The sequence below is a fragment of the Leucopleurus acutus genome (assembly GCF_964270905.1).
Source record: "Leucopleurus acutus genome assembly, chromosome: 11".
In the NCBI taxonomy this organism is placed as follows: domain Eukaryota; kingdom Metazoa; phylum Chordata; class Mammalia; order Artiodactyla; family Delphinidae; genus Leucopleurus; species Leucopleurus acutus.
In genome coordinates this window covers 83613006-83636112 of record NC_139152.1, presented here as the reverse complement: position 1 = coordinate 83636112, position 23107 = coordinate 83613006, and the positions used below count along the sequence as shown (strand labels likewise).

At 37.6% G+C, this 23107-nt stretch overlaps 1 protein-coding gene across 1 annotated transcript in view; it reads left to right on the top strand.

Moving 5' to 3' along the window:
- Positions 1–23107, top strand: part of SLC5A8 (solute carrier family 5 member 8) — a gene marked incomplete at its 5' end in the record, with an annotated part of 63222 nt that overhangs the window by 14178 nt on the left and 25937 nt on the right. Inside the window, 7 exons of the mRNA XM_082850062.1 lie at positions 2587–2654; positions 3628–3782; positions 6409–6549; positions 9496–9625; positions 13442–13530; positions 13970–14082; positions 22036–22103. Coding sequence (XP_082706188.1) covers positions 2587–2654; positions 3628–3782; positions 6409–6549; positions 9496–9625; positions 13442–13530; positions 13970–14082; positions 22036–22103 — 764 coding nt within the window. The remainder of the gene's footprint in view (positions 1–2586; positions 2655–3627; positions 3783–6408; positions 6550–9495; positions 9626–13441; positions 13531–13969; positions 14083–22035; positions 22104–23107) is intronic.

Below are 23107 nucleotides of genomic sequence, written 5' to 3'. Positions count from 1 at the left end.
CATCTTGATTTAATCTTGGTGAAGGGTGTAAGGTCTGTGTCTAGATTCATTTTTTTTGCATGTGGATCTCCTGTTGTTCCAGCACCGTTTGTTGAAGAAACTGTCTTTGCCCCATTGAATTGACTTTACTCTTTGGCCAAAGATCAGTTGACTTTAATTATGGGGGTATATTTCTGGGCTCTCTGTTCTTTTTCATTGATCTATTTGTCTGTTCTTTCACCAGTATCACACTCTCTTGATTATTCTAGTTTCATATTAAGTCTTTTCTACTTTTTAGTTTTATTTTTATTTATTTATTTATTTTTTTTTTCGGTACGCGGGCCTCTCACTGTTGCAGCCTCTCCCGTTGCGGAGCACAGGCTCCGGACGCGCAGGCTCAGCGGCCATGGCTCACGGGCCTAGCCGCTCCGCGGCACGTGGGATCTTCCCGGACCGGGGCACGAACCCGTGTCCCCTGCATCCGCAGGCGGACTCTCAACCACTGCGCCACCAGGGAAGCCCTAGTTTTATTTTTTTACTTTTGCCTGCATTGGGTCTTTGTTGCTGTGTGCAGGCTTTCTCTGGTTGCAGTGAGCGGGGGCTACTCTTCGTTGCGGTGCGCGGGCTTCTCATTGTGGTGGCTTCTCTTGTTGTGGAGCACGGGCTCTAGGCGCACGGGCTTCAGTAGTTGTGGCTCGCGGGCTCTAGAGCACAGGCTCAGTAGTTGTGGCACATGGGCTTAGTTGCTCTGCAGCATGTGGGCTCTTCCTGGACCAGGGATTGAACCTGTGTCCCCTGCATTGGCAGGCGGATTCTTAACCACTGCACCACCAGGGAAGCCCTCATATTAAGTCTTGAAGTCAGGTACAGTCAGTTCTCCAGCTTTGTTCTTCTCCTTCAATATTGTGTTGGCGATTCAGAGTCTTTTGCCTCTCCATATAAACTTTCGAATCAGTTTTTCAATTATCCACAGTTTGTCATTATCCACAAAATAACTTTCTGGGACTTCCATTGGGATTGCACTGAATCTGTAGATTAAATTGGGAAAAACTGACATCTTGACAGTATTGAGTTGTCCTATTCATAAACATGGAATATCTCTCCACTTACTCAGTTCTTTCATTTCATTCATCAGAGTTTTGTAGTTTTCCACATATACATCTTGTATATATTATATTTTGTTAGATTTATAGCTAAGTATTTCATTTTGGGGGGTACTAAGGTAAATGGAAATGTGCTTTAAATTTCAAATTCCACCTGTTTTTTGTTGGTATATAGGAAGGTGATTGACTTTTGTTTATTAAGCTGTATCCTGCAAACTTACTATAATCATTTATTAGACCTGGGAGATTTTTTGCCAATTATTTCAGATTTTCTACAAAGATGATCATGTCATTTGTGAACAAAGAGAGTTTTATGTCTTCCTTCCTTCCTTTGTACCTGTTCTTAGTGGGAAATCTTCGAGTGGCTCACCATTAAGTATAATGTCAGCTGTAAGTTTTTTGTAGATAATCTTCATCAGATTGAGAATGTTCCCCTCTATTTCTAGTTAATTGAGAGATTTTATCATGAATGCATGTTGGATTTTGTCAGATGCTTTTTCTGCATCTAGTAATTTGATAATATGATTTTTCTTCTTTAGTCTGTTGATGTGGTGGATTCCATTAATTGATTTTCAAATGTTGAGCCAGCCTTGCATATGGTGTTTAATTCTTTTTATGCTCTTAAAATTTGATTTGCTAATATTTTGTTGAGGATTCTTGCATCTATATTCATGAGAGATATTGGTCTGTAGTTTTCTTTTCTGGTAATGTCTTTGTCTGGTTGGTATTAGGGTGTTGCTGGCCTCATAGAATGAGTTATAAAGTATTCCCTCTGCTTCTGTCCTCTGAAAAAGATTGGTATAATTCCATCCTTAAATATTCAGTAGAATTCATCACCCTCTGGGCCTGGGGCTTTCTGTTTTGGAAGGTTATTAATTATTGATTCAATTTTTAAAGTAAATATAGGTCTATTCAGATCATCTATTTTTTTCCTGTGTGAGTTTTGGCAAATTGTGTCTTTCAAGATATTGGGTCATTTCATCTGGATTTTCAAATCTGTGGGCATAGAGTTGTTATCCTTTCATTAAAAAAATATAATATGCCCCTTTACTTCTTAAATAAATGGTAACAAATTATATAGACTTTTCTCTATCTTGGCCCCATTTTAACACACACAACTTGCCTTTCATGGACTGGTAGAATAATGTGTTTATTTGAACCATGACAACAAATATCCTATGACCCCATTCAGTCTGGGTAACTACCTCCCAATATCAAGCGGTGTCTTAGCTTAATTACAATATAAATGCTTTTTCATGTATTTGATTTAGCCAGTGTTGGATACTGTATGGTGCCTGAGGGTAGAAGCCAGGTGTATTTAACTCATCAAATAAAGTTTTAAACTCCATTTGTCTTGGTACATTTTTTGATATTTGGACCTAGTTTATGGCAAGTGGGTGTAGACGTAGGTGCCCAATAAATGGTATAGCTTCCCCCTGATGATTTTTCGAGAAGTGCTTATATATGTTTCATAGTTACACGTGCATTTTCTTTTCTTCTACAGTCACAGGATTCAATCTGTGGGGTGCTGTAGTGGCCACTGGTGTGGTCTGCACATTCTACTGCACTATGGTATGTCAAGAACATTATTTCCCCTTTCCCTCTACACACTTGCTTTGCAAAACTGAACATTTCAGTCGTTGCATGCTGCAATCTGGGTTCTTCATACCTGCCTCCCACGGTATAACTTTTTTGGTGAGGAATATTCAGTCCAGGGTAAAATTTGATCCTTTGTAGGACATTGATCATAACTGATATTTTTTTCTTTCATTTGAACCATGCCGTGGTCCCCAACCTTGTCTCCTACTTCACTCTCACTGTTGCTGTGTTACTATAGCTGTGCTCATAATATTCCTCAGCTTAGAAACCTGAGATAACTTCCCATTGCCTTTAGGCAGGAACAACAGTCGAAATATGTAAGAGCCGGTATGGCATGGGCACTGATGTTGTCATGGCTGCGATCCTTAGCAGTGGCGCAAGCCTTATGCAACCCCTGATATTCTAGGTCTTAATCCTTTAGTTGCTCAGTGTTTTGGAAGACAAGGTCCTCAAGGAGGGGCTGGTTCAGGGACTGGAGGGGGACACTTGGGAAGTTTGTGGCAGTGGCTAGTACAAAACAATTTTAGTTTTCTCAACAACTGGTATGTCCTTCTTTGTGCATACTGGTTGAATTTCAGCCCTGCCTATAGGCTAAAATCTATGATATCGCCATTTGCAATTTGACTCTGAATTTTTTTCCCAACAATATTCCCACACCACTCCACGGCACTCCAAAATTTATATCTGGCTGCACTCAACATGCCACATATTTTAACCTCTCTAAGCTTTTGCCCATGCTGTTTTCTCTATTGGGAGGACCTTACATCTTGGACTCTGCTTATATTTGAAAGTTTGGTCTAAGTAATACCTTCCTGACTGTCTCCCTGGGGGGGATTCTTGGCCAAGATCCATTTTTCGTTATCTTTCTCCAGCGTGGTGTATAAGCATGTAGATGCTTAATAATGTCTGGTAGAAGCATTAATCCTAATGTACTTTCCCCTCAAAGGGTGGTCTTAAAGCGGTTATCTGGACAGATGTTTTTCAAGTTGGGATCATGGTGGCTGGATTTGCATCTTTGATTATACAGGCTGCATTGATTCAAGGTGGAATCGGTACTATTCTAAATGATGCCTATAATGGAGCAAGATTAAACTTCTGGAAGTAAGTTGCTATTTACTTCTTGGTTAATATAACATTCCTTTTGTTTTTTTTCTGTTAAAAAAATCTCTTGGCTGAAATAGTAAGTTTACATTAGAAAACAAACCAACCGTTAAGGGTGTGGTACAGAAATTTGAAGCTGGGAAGTTCATGCGTAAGGAATTTCCACCAGGTCTTTAAGGGGTTAGTCAGTTGGTAGTTAGCTACGTGGAGCTGAGGATGGTGCTTCCTCCTGAGAAGGGATTGAGAGCAAAAGAGTATTTTCTTCCAGATATTAAAGTCTGGAATAGGTTGAAAGGTGTGGGTAGGGAAATAAGGGAAGATATACTAGAGAGAGAAGAAAAGGAAACCTCTTAAGAAAAAAACACTAAAAGCCAGTGATTCCATTTTGACAGTTCTTTGGTTTCAAGCAGCCTAGAGAATTCCTCTTTTAAAATTACCCTGATACTGTACAGTATATTATTATTATGCTACATATATATGTGTGTATTATATGTGTATAAATGTTACATAATGTACATTATATATTAAATATTATTTCTTGAAAATTGACTAGAAAAGTTACAGCTGATGCCTCAAGTCTCAGTATAGCATAAGGTATAACGTCTTCAACAACTATTTAATTTTCTTAAAGAAGGCTAATGGAGAAACTAGATATTTCATCACAAATATATCACACAATTTAAAAAATATTTTAAACACCTTCTCTTTGGGATCAACAGTGTCTTCCTTGTACATCACATTCAACGTGCAGGGGGTGCTCATTTTGACATAGACCAAATTATTTTCTCTTTCAGCAGCCCTGTTCTGAGATAAGCAAGCTGAAATCATAGGCAAAAGGAAAGAAAATCAGTTTGCACTTGGTGGCTCTCTTCCAGTTTTCTGAAAATAGGTGCTAATGTATGAGAAGAACGTCAGAAATTGAACAGGGTCAGTGTGTTAATTTGCAAGAATGAATTATAGTGAATCAACTTCAGCTGTTCTCAATAGTTTTTTTTTTTTTTCTTTTACCGCAAGATTCAGATTCCAAGGAAGAGAGCCTCCAGTTGGCCTAGCGTGGGCATGATTCCATCCTGTAGCTAGTGCAGAGAAGAACATTTTGATTGACCACCATTTAGACTGTTTAATGGAGAAATGGTCGTTTCCCCAAGGCAAACCTAGGCTGCTGTTACCAGAAGAAGGGGGAAAGGATACCAAGAGGCAGAAACAGCCAGTGGCCACTTGGGAGACTTGGACTACTCCCAGATCTCTTCCTAGTCAGCTAGGTTGAGGGGAAAGGGTGTGGAGTCAATCATTTTTCTGCAAAATAACTGTCACTTTGTACAAAGAGTACATACATTGCTGCATTGAAATGATAATTTATACATCAGTAAGAGATTCTAAAAAGTAAAAAATTAGACATTTTTATGACCGTTACAAGGTTGTCAACAATTAAGGAATAATGAAAAGCCTTATTGTATATCCCTTGTTATTCAGATATGTTTTGAGAATATGGTGGGCAATAAATCTGCCCTTGTTGAGATAAATGAAGGGAAGGATTTTGTGTTGGTATTTTCTGTATGGTCTATAGTTGACACATGTATTCTGTATTGCCAAAACCACTGAAGTGGATGTTTTAAATCTTGTCTTACTTCCTTCAAGTAACTCGCTGAACCCTTTGGTTCTTGACTTTTATTAGCTAGTATAGTAGCTACTTTCTCTATGGGAGAAAGGGCCAACACCCTTAAAACTCTTAGACTTTGATATTAAGTGTTAGAGAATGGAATAGAGGCTCTTATCATTCCATAAGCAGGCTGGAAAATGCATAAATATGTAGCACTTTACTCAACTGATCTCAAATATAAACTTTGAAGTGGAATTGCAGAATTTCATAATTTTCAGAAAGTTTCCATTGAAACTAATTCTGCAGAAAATTTTCAAGCTTATATTGTATATGAGTGATGAACAGACTCATTCCTTCCAAGGTGATACGTTAAGAAGGATTAAAAGATGTTTTGAATGTGGAAGTTGAGCTTTCTTTGTAGCAATGTTTTGTAAATGTCATAATGACTTTGAACTATGAGTACTTAGTTTGTGCACAGAGCATTTTAAGAACAGATTATAATGACATGAAAACCATTAAACTGCATCAATTGAATTCTTAAGCTTGAATATAAAGTAGAACTATGACTATACATGTGCTAGGAGAGGAATTACACACACAAAATGTGTCAATATTGTGTTCATTTCAGTACCATTTCTATTGCTGCAGTGTACCTAGGAATCTTTCCCTCTTTTTTCAGCTTCATGCTCCTCTCTGATTACAGCATAGCAGACTTGTTTAAATAATTTCCTATGGCCATGGGAGAACAATTTCTATAAATGCTCAGAATGATTGGAACATTCATTTTTTCCCCCTGTCCCATCCAGAATTTCCAAATCTCTGAAAGTATCAATTTTTATTTCATTGAACTTAAGAATATTTCTACCTTTTATATTACTTAATTGGTACATATTTATGTATGTATATTTATAAATATTTATTTATGTTTATGTAGGTATACATTGCTTGATTCCAAAGTTACTCTAGGAAGACTTCTGTAGTGTTTGGCTGGGACTTCAAATTTGTTTTCTGTTTGTTTTCATTTAGTTTTAATCCTAACCCTTTGCAAAGACACACATTCTGGACGATTGTTATAGGAGGGACCTTCACATGGACCAGCATCTATGGAGTCAACCAATCCCAAGTGCAGAGATATATTTCCTGTAAAAACAGATTCCAGGCAAAAATGTAAGACAAACTATGGTATATGAATCATCAATAACTATCAGTTGTCTTTATGGAAACTCTTTCAAAAGTCAAGCTTTGCTCAAGTTTAAGTCTTTTGTGTCATGAAATTCTAAGAGATAAATGATATACTACAAAAGGATCACATAGAACAAAGTGGCATTGTGTGTTTTAAATCAGATATTTAGAAATATTTATATCAATTATTAAGTAAAACAAATCTTATCAAATAAATAGGCATTTATTGTGCATCTGTTTGTATGAGGAACTGTAGAGAATAAAAAATGATAAATATATGGCTCTTGTCATGAAGGAACTTAGCATCAAATTAGGAAAATATATGCAAGTATGTGAAAAGTAAACTAACACTAGAGGTATAACAGTTCTGTGAAACAGTATAACAATATAGAGGAAATGTTCTAGAGCATTATATTGCCAGATGTGCTGGTGCATTTTATTTTCAGACACAGTCGTGGGTTTATAACCTTGTTCTAATACTTCTACTTGAGTGATTTGGCGTGAGTCACTTAGACTCTCCGAGCTTCAGTTTCTAAACTTGTAAAATGATCATAAGATATCACACAACTCGTGGAGGTATTATAAAATACTGTGTTTGGCACGCATGTGGTAGGGATCCAGTAAATGTGAATTCCTTTTTCCACCTCAAATCGTGGGATGTGAAGGCAGGGGATAAGTGAGAGATTCCTGTCAAGCAGGCAGGTCCTGAAGAATGACCACATGTGGGCAGGTGAAGAAGTGTGGGAGAGCATTCTGGGTAGGCAGAGTGATTTGGGCAAAGCACAGAGGTGGGAAGGACAGCATGGTCAGGGGACTTCCCAGCCCATCCTGGCTTCAGCAAAGAGTATGAACAGTGGCTGGTTCTTTGTCAGGAGGCCTCAGATAAACTTGGTGACTAGCGTTCTTCATGCTGATATATCAGGCTATGCATTTAGGGGCTATAAAACTCTTAAGTAGCTTGATTAAGAGTAACAAGGGGGTTGGAGTAGGAGGAGTGGCAGTTCTGTTGCTATTCAAAGGGGAATGTGAGAAATATACGAGGTCATATGTCAATATATGAGAGTAAATTGGTTTAGACATTATCTGTCTTTGGTAAATTCCACAATGAAAAATCTATATGAATATGAGTATGATAACTGGATAGGGAATCCCCCAAAAGTGAGCTTAGGAGTTCTGCTACTTTAAGACACTTTAAAGGAATATAATTTATATATCCATTAATCCATCTACATTAACACTGATGCCTCTCCCAAAGTAATTGTGCACATGCTCTTCTTTGGGAACACGCTTCTTTGAGAACATGGAGCTCAAAAAGCCAATTTTACAACTGAAAGAACAGCATTAGAGCTTTCTTAGTAAGAAACAATTTCCTTCAGAATAGTCCAGTGTGTCTCTTTCACAAGAGCTCAGGGGGACCATTTCCTCCCACTTTTTAACATTGGCTCCATGGGAAGAATGAGTCCCAGCCAAAAAGTCAAGACCTACTGACATTGATTGACTGGGTACAATATCAGATCTACATGAATGGCATTAAAGTAAAATAAAACAATATAATCAAGTGTTAACTCATATAAAAGTGAGGTGTGGTGACTGAGAACGTGTCTGGGTATATTTTCTGATGATTTGGAGATGAGATATAGTTCTAGTACTTTTAGACAATAACAAAACATGTGGTGAATGTAGTCAGTCAAGGAAAAAGGCTAGCAATCTGTTGTGGGACCTGCTGCAAGGTAGCTTCTCCCGGAAGCAGACTCTGAGATGGGGGTTAGCATGCCAGAGTCTACTAGGGCATCACCACTGGAACAGAGAAGGAAAGGAAGGAAGAAGGATTGGCCAGAGGGAGAAGTTGGACTATAATGCAGTCTCAACAGAGGCCTCAAGGGGAGCCCCAGGGCTGGGATGACCCTTCAGACTGTCCCAGGTTGGCCTGAGGGGACTTAGTCTTTAAACCTCTGAATCCAGTTGTCATTTTATGCAAAATGACATACCTGGGGAAGGAGGTATGAGTTGGTGGGTGTGGGGAGACCTCTCTTCAGCCTAGGGCAACTTATCAGCGTCCACTACAGCACCCCCGGGGGGAAAATGTAGCCACCCTAGTGGGAGAAATATTTACTATCAACTGATTATTAAGACATAGCATTCAATGATATTAACGCTAATAATATCAATACCATTTAACAAGTGTTTATTACATGCCGTGGTACTATATGATATATACTATTTTATTTAGTTTCACTTATAACTCGGTGAGGTAGGCATTGTTATTTCTAGCTGTAAATGAAGAAACTGAGAGTCAGAGAGGTTAAATTACTTGCCCAAGGTCACATATGGTAGGGAGAGCCAAGATTTATGCTCAGGACTGACTCCAGTGCTATTCTGTAAACCTTTACACTCTACTGGAGCACACACCATTAATTAAAATGATGAACATTGTTTTGGAAGATACCTGTCCAAGGAATGCAGGTTTGCCTTTCCTGTATTTAATGGATGGCATCACAAACCACATTTAAACAAGCCTGACGAGTTGCTATGTAAAGGCTAACAGTGTTTAGCAGTTTATAATTGCATCACTTTTAAAGGTAAAATGAGTAATAGTCACTGCCCTGTTGACTATTAAAATCTCTATTTCGTGACAAGATGTTCTGAAGGACTGTAACTAGACACACCTATAAAGATAATAATGCCCATGGAACTCTGACCAGGAGGATACATTCATTCAATGGCAAAATCCCATCTATTCCAAGTATTAACAAATACATCATAAACAGAACGTTAGACCAGAATAAAATCCGTAGCATTTTCGAGAACCAAAAGAGAATGCACATCTATTGAGTATAATCATGAAAGTCTCTTCTATTTATGTAACAATTTTCCTCATCTTTGAGATGGAAATTAAAATTGTCATTTGCTGGTTTGTTTTTCCTTCTTTAGGTCTCTCTACATCAATCTTGTGGCACTCTGGTTGATCCTGACCTGCACAGTGCTATGTGGGCTCGCCCTGTATTCCAGATACCGTGACTGTGATCCTTGGACAGCCAAGAAAGTGTCTGCACCAGACCAGGTCCAGTACCGTGTGTTTCATACACATGCAAGAATGACATTCAGAAAGCTTGTTGGCTGGGAGGAAAGAATGTTCATGTTCTTGTAAAGTAAGAGCAAATAGGCACAATATAATCATCTTTAGCTTCTATACAGCATTTGGAAAAAATTTATTTTAGCAGCTATAGCAAAAATGAAGAATGCTACATCCAATAACAATATTGAAATACCTGGCAAAGTTTCAAGGTAGGTGTTAAATAGAAACAGCTCAAGGCTGGGAGTAGAAATATAAACACAGTTTAAAAAAAGCCCAAAACTATATACAAACTTTGGTACCGTGGAACATTTTGTGGGTTTAGATTGTTCATTGATAAGCAGTTTACCTTCCAGTTGTTGTTTTTTTTTAATTTATTTGGCTGCGCAGGTTTTAGTTGCGGCACACGGGATCTTCGTTGCCGTGTGCGGGATCTTTTTTAGATCCCGTTGCAGCATGCGGGATCCAGTTCCCTGATCAGGGATCAAACCAGTGCCCTCTGCATTGGGACCGCTGAGTCTTAACCGCTGGACCACCAGGGAAGTCCCACCTTCCAGTTTTTAAATGATATGGAAATGGATCTAAAAGTGAACATTTATTGAGCACCAGCTATGTGATGAGGTTCTGTGCCAAGAACTTTGCATGCTTTATTTCTTTCAGTTCTTACAACCCTATAATTCTAATTTTATAGACAAGGAAATGAATCTCAGAGAGGTTGTATAATTTGCCCAAGGTCACATAGTTAATGAATAAGAACAGCTGCAAGCACTCATCAAATACCATGGGCCAGGCACGATTATAAGTGCTTTATATAAACTTTAACTTTTAATCCTCACAGAAACAGTGCCGTGATGATCTCCCTTTCAAAAATAAGGAAACTGAGGCACAGAGAACTTAAATAACCAGCTGGTAAACTGGAGCCAGGATTCAAACCCAGGCAGGCTGCCGCCAGTGTCCTAACTTTGAACCTCTATGCCATAGACATCTTTCAGAAAGTGTAGCTAGAATCCAAACCCAGGACTGCTGGAGTCGATTGTAAATCAAGTGCCCAGGGGACTTATTAGAATGATGACATGTTGAACTTTATGTTGGTGTAAATGCATAACATACTCCCAGAAAAATGCAACTTTGTGGGGTTAGGAAATGAGAGCATCCTTGATCTGTGTATCTCAACCCTACCTTAATCTTTGCCCTCCTGTTGATAAACAGATCTTTCTATTTCTTCAGAGAATCCAAGAATCGTATTTACTCTGAAGTTGGAGGCACTATTCCATTTTATTTTCTTTAGTCAAGAATATTTTGTGATTTTTGTCAATCGTTATTATCTGTGAAGACCATAGGGACTAAATTTTTTTTCTAATATGGCTTCCCCTTCCCCCGGGCCAAAAAAATCCAAAAAAACCCCCAAAAAACAGCAAAAAAATTTTTTTAAACCTACAACTTCCTAACCTTGAGACCAACTTGTCATAGATTGTACACAGGGGGTGTCTTGCATGCATGCATTTATCATTCAGAGAGCATGTGATAAATTTTTGAAAAAGAAAGAGATTTTCTCTGAATTATTCCACTAGTGTGTTGATTATTAACCAGTTAATTCAATTGACATTTTCCTGGGGTTACAATGGAAGTAAGGCAGTCAGTAGAAGATCAGGTCAAAAGCTTAACCCAAGAGAGCAAAGATATGTTTCTGCTACACTCTTCTGTAGCTCACCCTGAGGAAGCCATGACCTGAATGACCTGAATGACCTGAGGGGTCATTCAGAATCTAAAATATAAGGCCGAAGATTTTTGAGAAAGTTGACGATAGGGTAGAGGGTTTTAGATCTTGTTTTAATACTAACGATGGAAACTTAACTTTGGCTTATGTATAGAATATTTCTTGAAGTTAAACTTGTAAGATGTCTTGGAAAAATGGGTGTTGAACTCATATAGAGAGAAGCGTTATTCTCTTTTTCTGAGAATAAAGAATTAATAAGCTTTAGTTGTTAAATGAGATCAAAGAGGCTGATGAGAATGGGCATAGCATCCACTGTGTACTATTGGGAGAAGGAATCAATGACGTTTCAATGGAATGAGAGGGCATTTTTCTAGAAAATTATCCTCTTAGGACTCTTTTGATTGAAAAACCAGTTTTGCCGAAAGACTGACACATAACACAATGCTGAAGGCATACACCTTCCCATCCTTATTTAATACTTATTTTTTAAGAGGTAACTTATCAAAAAGCAAGTATTAGGAGTGTTTTTTTTTTTTTAAAGAAACAAGTTGAGGAATTTTGTGAGGTTACTCTCCACTCATCACTATGTCTCATACAACAGTTGACCCTTGAAAAACATGGGGGTTAGGGGTAGCGACTGTCTGCACAACAGAAACCTACGTATAATTTTTGACTCCCCTAAAACTTAATTACTAATAGCCTACTGTTGACCAGAAGCCTTACCGATAACATAAACAGTTGATTGACACATATTTTTTATGTTATATGGATTATATATGGTATTCTTACAACAAAGTAAGCCAGAGAAAAGAAAGTGTTATTAAGAAAATTATGAAGACAAGAAGATACGTTTACAGTACTGTACTGATTGATACCATAAGTTTACCTTGTCTGTTTACAAGATGAATCTTCTGTCAGTACCTACATCAATGTTGTCTTATGTGATACAAAACACTGCAGATGTTATACTTATTACTAACACAGGATGTCAAAAATGAAAGATAATGTGCAAAAGAAATTCATATTCATTTACAGGTATAACAAGTCATGCATTGATAAAGAAGCAGCAATACGATTGCTTTATTATAGCCTAGTGTAATTGATACGATTGCTTTGTGGTAGCCTCGTCTATATGGTAATAAATGAATCATTATAAAGTTTGGATGGCATACAGTATTACAGTCATATTGATAATACAGCATTGGAAATTTTTTTTTTAAATCACCTGTGATCATCGGTTGATGCACAGTTTCTCCAATTATGAGAGAGGCATACTGTGTAGTATAATATTATTATATAAATATAATTATATAAATATAATTCTTTGAAAGCAAAGTTATAAAACAGTAAAAAAAAAAAACCCTAACATTATTTTTATATTAAATGTCACTCACCTCATGCCTATGTAAGGGTAAGCTATCCTTGCAGAGATCCTATGTAATACAAATCTTGCATACGATGTTCTACACGTACATTTTTCTGTATTTATTGAAAAAAATCAACATTTACGTGGACCCACACAGTTCAAACGTGTGTTGTTCAAGGGTCAACTGTATATGCAGCTATAATTACATTTTCAATCCTGAACAGTGACTGAAGTTCACAAATATAATCTTGAGTCATCAAGTAAAGTTAAATTAAGTGAATTCTTCTTACTTAAGCACAGAGATATGTAAAATATTTCCTTTAAATTGATTTATTGTTCCAAAGAATGAGAACAGCTACCTATTACTGAGCCTATTCTGTGTACTATACTAAGAACTTACACAGATCATCTAATTTAACTTTTATAGCAACTCTGTGAGGTTAGGATTATTATTCCTATTTTACAGATGGGGAAACTGAGGCTCAGAGAAATTAAATAACAAAAGCCACATCTGTCTGAATCCAGAGCCTGTACCCTTAACTACTGTGCTATTCTTTTCTTTAAGTGTTCGCAGGTAAAGAGTTTAATTTTATATATTTGGACATTTCAGTTATGTGGAATAGCTTCCTTCAGTTCTTGAAGAAGAACAAGATAAATGAGGTGTGAATTAATTTCATTTCATAGCAAATAGTACTCAAGAGTAAATTTTGGAATTTTTCAGCTCATGCCTTATTTGGCACTGGACATTCTGCAAGATTATCCAGGACTTCCTGGACTTTTTGTGGCCTGTGCTTACAGTGGAACATTAAGGTATGAACTATGACTCTAATAATATAAGATTTCCCTTTTGGGATCTTTCTTTTGTTATTGGATATTTGCGGGGGATAAAGCTGAATTCTGGACATGAGCACAAATGGCCCTCATATAGGTAATGTACTCCATGTCTTCTCTCTGTTGGTCCAACTCTTCTCTCTAGGGGCTGGATATTGTCATCAATCTCTTTTGTTTTTTTAATTAATTAATTAATCAGTTAACTTTTGGCTGCGTTGGGTCTTCGTTGCAGTGCGCAGGCTATAGGCCCTCAAGCCTAAATCAACTATACTTCAATAAAAAAATATTTTTTTAAGTAATGTAGTAGAAATCTGGTTATATTTCAGAAGTGACAATATGTTTTCCCTTTTCTTTTACCTTATTAAAGTGTTATTAAAGTTTAAACATTATTAATCAAAATTGTGATTTTCCCTTACAGCACAGTGTCCTCCAGTATTAATGCCTTAGCAGCAGTAACTCTGGAAGACCTAGTAAAATCTCGCTTCCAATCTCTCTCAGAAAGGTCTCTCTCTTGGATTTCCCAAGGAATGAGTAAGTTTTTGTTTCACAATTCCATTTTAGCTCTGGGAGATGATTTTTAGAAATACCAGAAATTCTTTTCCATGGAAAATATAGAGTGAGTGAGTGTGAGCGTATATACACTCACATGCATGTGACTTAATGCAGTCATGGCCATATTTGCAATCTAGATTTGAGACATACTTCAAACAATTGTGAGGCCACCACAAAGAACAATTGCCAGGGGCTTCCCTGGTGGCGCGCTGGTTGAGAGTCCGCCTGTCAATGCAGGGGACGCGGGTTCGTGCCCCGGTCCGGGAAGATCCCACATGCCGCGGAGCGGCTGGGCCCGTGACCCATGGCCGCTGAGCCTGCGGGTCCGGAGCCTGTGCTCTGCAACGGGAGAGGCCACAGCAGTGAGAGGCCCACGTACCGCAAAAAAAAAAAAAAAAAAAAAAAAATGCCAGGGGTGCCATTTGGCTAGCCTTCTTTCCTACCTTCTTCCTAACCCACATCTATGTTAAAATTCTTAGCCATAGTTAAAAATTTAACCCTTTACCATCTAAAACTTAGACCCCAGTTTTAAGAAATATTCTTAGTTTGGAACCAAGAGCCATGCTTTTTCTGTATTACCTAAGAGGGCACTGCCAGTTTAAGATATAGTCTGTGTGTATGGATTGAAGATAAAGGAACAGAGCATTATGATTTTTTACTGGTCTTGATTGTCTGTTCTCTCCGCACATGTAGACTGTCCAGAAGATAATCAATAAAATTGTCCAAGGTATGCTTAACTCCTTCATTTAATATGAATCCTTAAATTCATAGATTATCGGACCTTATTAGGGGTTAAGTATCATATTGAGTGGAAAGGTCTTTAACCTTAGTTCCCAGATGTCCCAGCTGTAATAGCTGACTCAAAAAAATCTGGCTAGTGTACTTCCTTCTTCATTTTCAAATCTTGGGTATACATGTTTTGGGATGAATGACTAACAAACTTATTATTTTAAAAAGAATCTTTAACCTCAATAGCACTAATAGACTGTCAAAGACATAGTAAATAATATTCTGTTTTAAAGCATAGTTCTATATATAATTGCCATGACTGTAGCCTGGAATAAGTACTTAATTTATATTCTTCAGTGTCCCCTAAATTTAACTAGCATTGCATCATTTTATTATTTACCTGATTTTAATCCTGGAGTGTAATTTCAGAATGATACAATGTTTCCTAAAGGGTATTTAGATGGGTTCATTATGGGATTGTTGAAGCTGTGTGGTTTAGTAGAACGAATAGAAGTTTTTGTTTGTTTGTTTGCTTGTTTTTTGCGGTACGCGGGCCTCTCACTGCTGTGGCCTCTCCCGCTGCGGAGCAACAGGCTCCGGACGCGCAGCCTCAGCGGCCATGGCTCACGGGCCCAGCCGCTCCGCGGCATGTGGGATCCTACCGGACCGGGGCACGAACCCGTGTGCCCTGCATCGGCAGGCGGACTCTCAACCACCGCGCCACCAGGGAAGCCCCGAATAGAAGCTTTTGAAGCTAGACAGACTCAGTCTTGTTTCACCAGTTAACTAGCTGTTAGCCTTGAGCAAACCCATCTGAGCCTCTGTTTCTTTATATGGAAAATGAGAACAAAAAATATTCACTTTGCAGGTACTATGAGGTTTAGAGGTAATCCATGTAAAACAAGAGCCACTAACTGGTACTCAGGAATGATGTTGATGATGCTTAATAACAAATCAGCTCCGCTAGTGTAGATGAGGCTTTCATTCATTTTGAAAGGTTGTACATAGTCATTATCTTGAGGTATATACAGTAAGGACATCATAGAGAAGAACACGGCAAATGACTCGAATGTTTCTGATAACTTTGAGCACAAAAAAACCACAATGGTGACCATTCATGAGCTGCCAAATAGGGAGGAATTTAGCTAAATATGTTGGAAATACTGTTTAGAATAGAGTTTGGAGGCATGAAAAATCATTGCAACCAAAGCACTTTGAAAAAATTAATGTAAGTTATTCAGGTACAATAAGATTATTTACTCACTATGCTTAACAAAGGTGTGAGTGCTTGTGTTAAGATAGAAATAACATAAGGAATGCACTAATTTTTTGATGAACACATTTCTCATTCATTTTATTTTTTGTATTTTGAAGTTTATATGTGGGAAATTATATTAACAGATTTCAGGTGATTTTTGCTGAATGGAAGTCTTTAAAAATAAGAATAGGGGGTGGGTTTAATAAAAAAAATTTTTTTTCCCATAGTAATTTTAAAAGCAAAATGTATACTTGGAGAAAATCTGGAAAATACTGAAAGCCAAAAGAGAAAAAAAAAATCCCTTAAGCTGACCACTGATGGTGGCTTGAGAATTTGTATAAAGTTTCAGGAAAATAGTTTGGTAGAAGGGGGAATATAATACTTGTCCTGAAACTGCCTTTCTTTGCTAGCTTAACAGGAAAGGTTTGTGGATGTTGATGGAGATTATGCGAAGGTTAAAGGTCCTAAAACACTCTTTGGTGTGGATTGCTACTTCCCAGGAGAAATGAACACTTAAATTCGGAAGACTTTCTGAAGTTTATTACTCCCTTCCCCCATCATGTTATACAGAGCAGAGCTGAATTGCGTCCTATTTCTGGCAAACTGAAAACAGACACCTGAGCTTTCCTTTTTTTTTTTTTTTAAACATCTTTATTGGAGTATCATTGCTTTACAACGGTGTGTTAGTTTCTGTTTTATGACAAAGTAAATCAGCTATACATACACATATATCCCCATATCGCCTCCCTTTTGTGTCTCCCTCCCACCCTCCCTATTCCACCCCTCTAGGTGGTCACAAAGCACTGAGCTGATCTCCCTGTGCTGTGCGGCTGCTTCCCACTAGCTATCTATTTTACGTTTGGTAGTGTATATATGTCCATGCCACTCTTTCACTTCGTCCCAGCTAACCCTTACCCATCCCTGTGTCCTCAAGTCCATTCTCTACGTCTGCATCTTTATTTCTATCCTGCTCCTAGGTTCTTCAGAACCTTTTTTTTTTTTTTTTTAGATTCCATACATATGTGTTAGCATATGGTATTTGTTTTTCTCTTTCTGACTTACTTCACTCTGTATGACAGTTTCAAGGTCCATCCACCTCACTACAAATAACTCAATTTTGTTTCTTTTTATGGCTGAGTAATATTCCATTGTATATATGTGCCACATCTTCTTTATCCATTCATCTGTTGATGGACACTTAGGTTGCTTCCATGTCCTGGCTATTGTAAATAGAGCTGCAATGAACATTATGGTACATGAATCTTTTTGAGTTATGGTTTTCTCAGGATATATGCCCAGTAGGGGGATCGCTGGGTCGTATGGTAGTTCTATTTTTAGTTTTTTAAGGAATATTCATACTGTTCTCCATTGTGGCTGTATCAATTTACACTCCCACCAACAGTGCAAGAGTGTTCCCTTTTCTCCACACCCTCTCCAACATTTATTGTTTGTAGATTTTTTGATGATGGCCATTCTGACTGGTGTGAGGTGATACCTAATTGTTGTTTTGATTTGCATTTCTCTAGTGATTACTGATGTTGAGCATCCTTTCATGTGTTTGTTGGCAATCTGTATATCTTCTTTGGAGAAATGTCTATTTAGGTCTTCTGCCCAGTTTTGGATTGGGTTGTTTGTTTTTTTGATATTGAGCTGCATGAGCTGCTTGTAAATTTTGGAGATTAATCCTTTGTCAGTTGCTTCGTTTGCAAATATTTTCTCCCGTTCTGAGGGTTGTCTTTTTGTCTTGTTTATGGTTTCCTTTGCTATGCAAAAGATTTTAAGTTTCATTAGGTACCATTTGTTTACTTTTGATTTTATTTCCATTTCTCTAGGAGGTGGGTCAAAAAGGATCTTGCTGTGATTAATATCACAGAATGTTCTGCCTATGTTTTCCTCTAAGAGTTTTATAGTGTCTGGGTTTACATTTAGGTCTTTAATCCATTTTGAGTTTATTTTTGTGTGTGGTGTTAGGAAGTGTTCTAATTTCATTCTTTTACATGTAGCTGTCCAGTTTTCCCAGCACCCTTACTGCAGAGAGGCTGTCTTTTCTCCATTGTATATTCTTGCCTCCTTTATCAAGGATAAGGTGACCATACGTGTGTGGGTTTATCTCTGGGCTTTCTATCCTGTTCCATTGATCTGTATTTCTGGTTTTGTGCCAGTACCACACTGTCTTGATTACTGTAGCTTTGTAGTATAGTCTGAAGTCAGGGTGCCTGATTCCTCCAGCTCCATTTTTCTTTCTCAAGATTGTTTTGGCTATTTGGGGTCTTTTGTGTTTCCATTCAAATTGTGAAAATTTTTATTCTAGTTCTGTGAAAAATGCCAGTGGTAGTTTGTTAGGGGTTGCATTGAATCTGTAGATTGCTTTGGGTAGTAGAGTCATTTTCACAATGTTGATTCTTCAAAACCAAGAACATGGTATATCTCTCCATCTGTTTGTATCATCTTTAATTTCTTTCATCAGTGTCTTATAGTTTTCTGCATATAGGTCTTTTATCTCCTTTGGAAGGTTTATTCCTATGTATTTTATTCTTTTTGTTGCACTGGTAAATGGGAGTGTTTCCTTAATTTCTCTTTCAGATTTTTCATCATTAGTGTATAGGAATGCAAGAGAATTCTGTGCCTTAATTTTGTATCCTGCTACTTTACCAGATTTATTCATTAGCTCTAGGAGTTTTCTGGTAGCATCTTTAGGATTCTCTATGTATAGTATCATGTCATCTGCAAACAGTGACAGTTTTACTTCTTCTTTTCCAATTTTGATTCCTTTTATTTCTTTTTCTTCTCTGTTTGCTGTGGCTAAACCTTGCTAAACTATGTTGAATAATAGGGGTGAGAGTGGGCAACCTTGTTTTGTTCCTTATCTTAGTGGAAATAGTTTCAGTATTTCACCATTGAGGACAATGTTGGCTGTGGGTTTGTCATATATGGCCTTTATTATGTTGAGGAAATTCTCTCTGTGCCTACTTTCTGGAGGGTTTTTATCATAAATGGGTGTTGAATTTGATCAAAAACTTTTTCTGTATCTATTGAGATGATCATATGGTTTTTATCCTTCACTTTGTTAATATGGTGTATTACATTGATTGCTTTGCGTCTATAGAAGAATCCTTGCATTCCTAGGATAAATCCCACTTGCTCATGGTTTGTGATCCTTTTAATGTGCTGTTGGATTCCGTTTCCTACTCCTCAATACACTAGTGTATTGTTTATACAGCCTCCATTTGTTTGTATTTATTACAGATTTTTTCCTGTAATTGACATCTAATCTCATAGTGCTGTGGTCAGAAAAGATACTTGATACGATTTCAATTTTCTTAAATTTACCAAGGCTTGATTTGTGACCCAAGGTATCCATCCTGGAGAATGTTCCATGAGCTCTTGAGAAGAAAGTGTATTCTGTTGTTTTTGGATGGAATGTCCTATAAATATCAATTAAGTCCATCTTGTTTAATGTATCATTTAAAGCTTGTGTTTCCTTATTTATTTTCATTTTGGATGATCTGTCCCTTGGTGAAAGCATGGTGTTAAAGTCCCCTACTGTTATTGTGTTACTGTCGATTTCCCCTTTTATGGCTGTTAACATTTGCCTTATGGATTGAGGTGCTCCTATGTTGGGTGCATAAATATTTACAATTGTTATATCTTCTTCTTGGATTGATCCCTTGATCATTATGTAGTGTCCTTCTTTGTCTCTTCTAATAGTCTTTATTTTAAAGTCTATTTTGTCTGATATGAGAATTGCTACTCCAGCTTCCTTTTGATTTCCATTTTCATGGAATATCTTTTTCCATCCCTTCACTTTCAGTCCATATGTGTCCCTAAGTCTGAAGTGTATCTGTTGTAGACAGCATACATACAGGTCTTGTTCTTCTATCAGTTCAGCCAGTCTATGTCTTTTTGCTGGAGCATTTAATCCATTTACATTTAAGGTAATTATTGATATGTATGTTCCCATTACCATTTTCTTAATTGTTTTGGGTTTGTTATTGTGGGTCTTTTCCTTCTCTTGTGTTTCCTGCCTAGGGAAGTTCCTTTAGCATTTGTTGTAAAGTTGGTTTGGTGGTGCTGAATTCTCGTAGCTTTTGCTTGGCTATAAAGGTTTTAACTTCTCTGACCAATCTGAATGAGATCCTTGCTGTGTAGGGTAATCTTGGTTGTAGGTTTTTCCTTTCATCACTTTAAATATGTCCTGCCACTCCCTTCTGGCTTGCAGAGTTTCTGCTGAAAGATCAGCTATTAACCTTATGGGGATTCCCTTGTATGTTATTTGTTGCTTTTCCCTTGCTGCTTTTAATATTTTCTCTTTGTATTTAATTTTTGCTGGTTTGATTAATATGAGTCTTGGCATGTTTCTCCTTGGATTTATCCTATCTGGGATTCTCTGCGCTTCCTGGACTTGATTGACTATTTCCTTTCCCATAATAGGGAAGTTTTCAGCTATAATCTCTTCAAATATTTTCTCAGTCCCTTTTTTTTCTCTCTTCTTCTTCTGGGACCCCTATAGTTCAAACGTTGGTGTGTTTAATGTTGTCCCAGAGGTCTATCAGATTTTCCTCAATTCTTTTCATTCTTTTTTCTTTATTCTGCTCTGTGGTAGTTATTTCTACTATTTTATCTTCCAGATCACTTTTACATTTTTCTGCCTCAGTTATTCTTCTATTGATTCCTTCTAGAGAATTTTTAATTTCATTTATTGTGTTGTTGATCTTTGTTTGCTCTTTAGTTCTCCTAGGTCCTTGTTAAACGTTCCTTGTATTTTCTCCATTACTATCATTCCTCTGAATTCTTTTTCAGGTAGACTGCCTATTTCCTGTTCATTTGTTTGACTGGTGGGTTTTTACCTTGCTCCTTCATCTGGCGTATTTCTCTGTCTCCTCGTTTTGCTTAACTTACTGTGTTTGGGGTCTGCTTTAGTAGGCTGCAGGTTTTTAGTTCCTGGTTTTTTTGGTGTCTGCCCCCAGTGGGTAAGATTGATTCAGTGGGTTGTGTAGGCTTCCTCGTGGAGGGAACTGGTGCCTGTGTTCTGGTGCATGAGGCTGGATCTTGTCTTTCTGGCGGGCAGGACCACGTCAGTGGTGTGTTTTGGTGTGTCTGTGAACTTATTATGATTTTAGGCAGCTTCTCTGCTAATAGGTGGGGTTGTGTTCCTTTCTTGCTAGTTGTTTGGCATGGGGTGTCCAGCACTGGAGCTTGCTGGTTGTTGAGTGGAGCTGGATCTTAGCATTGAGTCGGGGATCTCTGGGAGAGCTCCGGCTGATTGATATTAAATGGGGCCAGGAGGTGTCTGGTGGACCAATGTCCTGAACTCAGCCCTCCCACCTCAGAGGCTCAGGCCTGACAGCCAGCCAGAGCACCAAAACCCTGTCAGACACACGACTCTGAGAAGCAATGGCATGCTGGCATGCAATCTGGGAAGGATGTAGGACATCAGTAGAACCAGTGATGTTCTAAGCCAGGCCAGAGGTTGGAAGACTTTTTTAGATTGCTGGTTTGTTGTAAAAGGATATAACTCAAAAACAGCCAGATGGAAGAGATGAATATGACAAGATATGGAAAAGGGCATGGAGCATCCATGTCCTCTCTGAGCATACCACATGTTCGCCAACCCAGAAGCTCCCTGAACCTTCCTTTACCAACAAATGTTTATGGAGGATTACATTAATAACACAATAGTTATTAGGTTTTAAATCTCTATAGTTAATTTTAGGGAATCTTTACCTATATAACCTAATGTAATTAATCCTGGGCCACAATATCAGTGTTTTCTTTCCTCTTTGCATACTAGTTCCCTTTCCTTTTTTAGCTGGCTCTGAGGTAGGTGGCCATTCTTTATTATAGTCATATTATGTACTTTGAATCAAGGTGTGATAGCTTATTCTATTGAGAAGTCTAGTCCTCTGAGTCTGGATTTTACAATGGCTTTTACATCATCCATCTAGGTGTGCTGTTTGGAGCTTTGTGTATTGGAATGGCTGCGCTGGCATCACTAATGGGAGCTCTGTTGCAGGTAAGAGCTAATCCTGGAAGGTTTGAGTCATAATCACTAAATTCTTCTTCTTTTCCTTTTTTTTTTTAAGTGTTGATGTGACCATCCTTACAGACTTTTCTCTCTATATGTCTACACATGGACATACCAAGGAACATAGATGACTAAATTCTTAAAAAAAATTTTGTTAATTAATCTTTCCATTTTGAGATCATTATAGATTTACATGCAATACTAAGAAATAATACAGAGAGATCCCATATACCCTTTATCCAGTTCCCTCAATGGTATGAGACCTAGGTTGATGTTATTTTTTTCCCTTTTCCCGGTGGATATCCTGTTGCTCTAACACCACGTGTTGTGAAAGCTGTCTTTCTTCCATTGAATTGCCTTTGCACCTATGTGAAAAATCAGTGGGGCATATTTGTGTGGGTCTATTTGTGGTTTCTTTGTTCTATTCCATTGATCTATGTGTCTGTCCATCTGCCAAGATCATACAGTCTTGATTACTATAGCTCTGTAATAAGTCTTGAATTCAGAAGTACTGATTCCTCCCACTTTATTCTTATTTTTCAAAATTGTTTTAACTGTTCTAGTTCCTTTTCCTTCCCATATAAAGTTTAGAATAATCTCTATATCTAAAAAAAAATCCTGCTTAGTTTTTGATAGGATTGCCTTAAACCTGTAAAACAATTTGGGAAGAACTGACATTTTTACTGTGTCGAATCTTTTAATCCATGAACGTAGTGTATCTCTTCATTTAGTTAGATTTTCTATGATTTCTTTTCCACCACTACTGTGTAATTTTCATATACAAGTCATGTTTATATTTAGTTAGATTTACACCTAAGTATTTCATTTTTTTTGAGTAATTGTACACGGTATTGTATTCTTAATGTTGGTGTCCATGTGTTTGTTATTATATAAAGATACAATTGATTTTTGTATATTTGTTTGTATCCTGTGACCTTGCTGAACTTATTAGTTCCTGGGATTTTCTACAGATAAAATTATATCATCTTCAA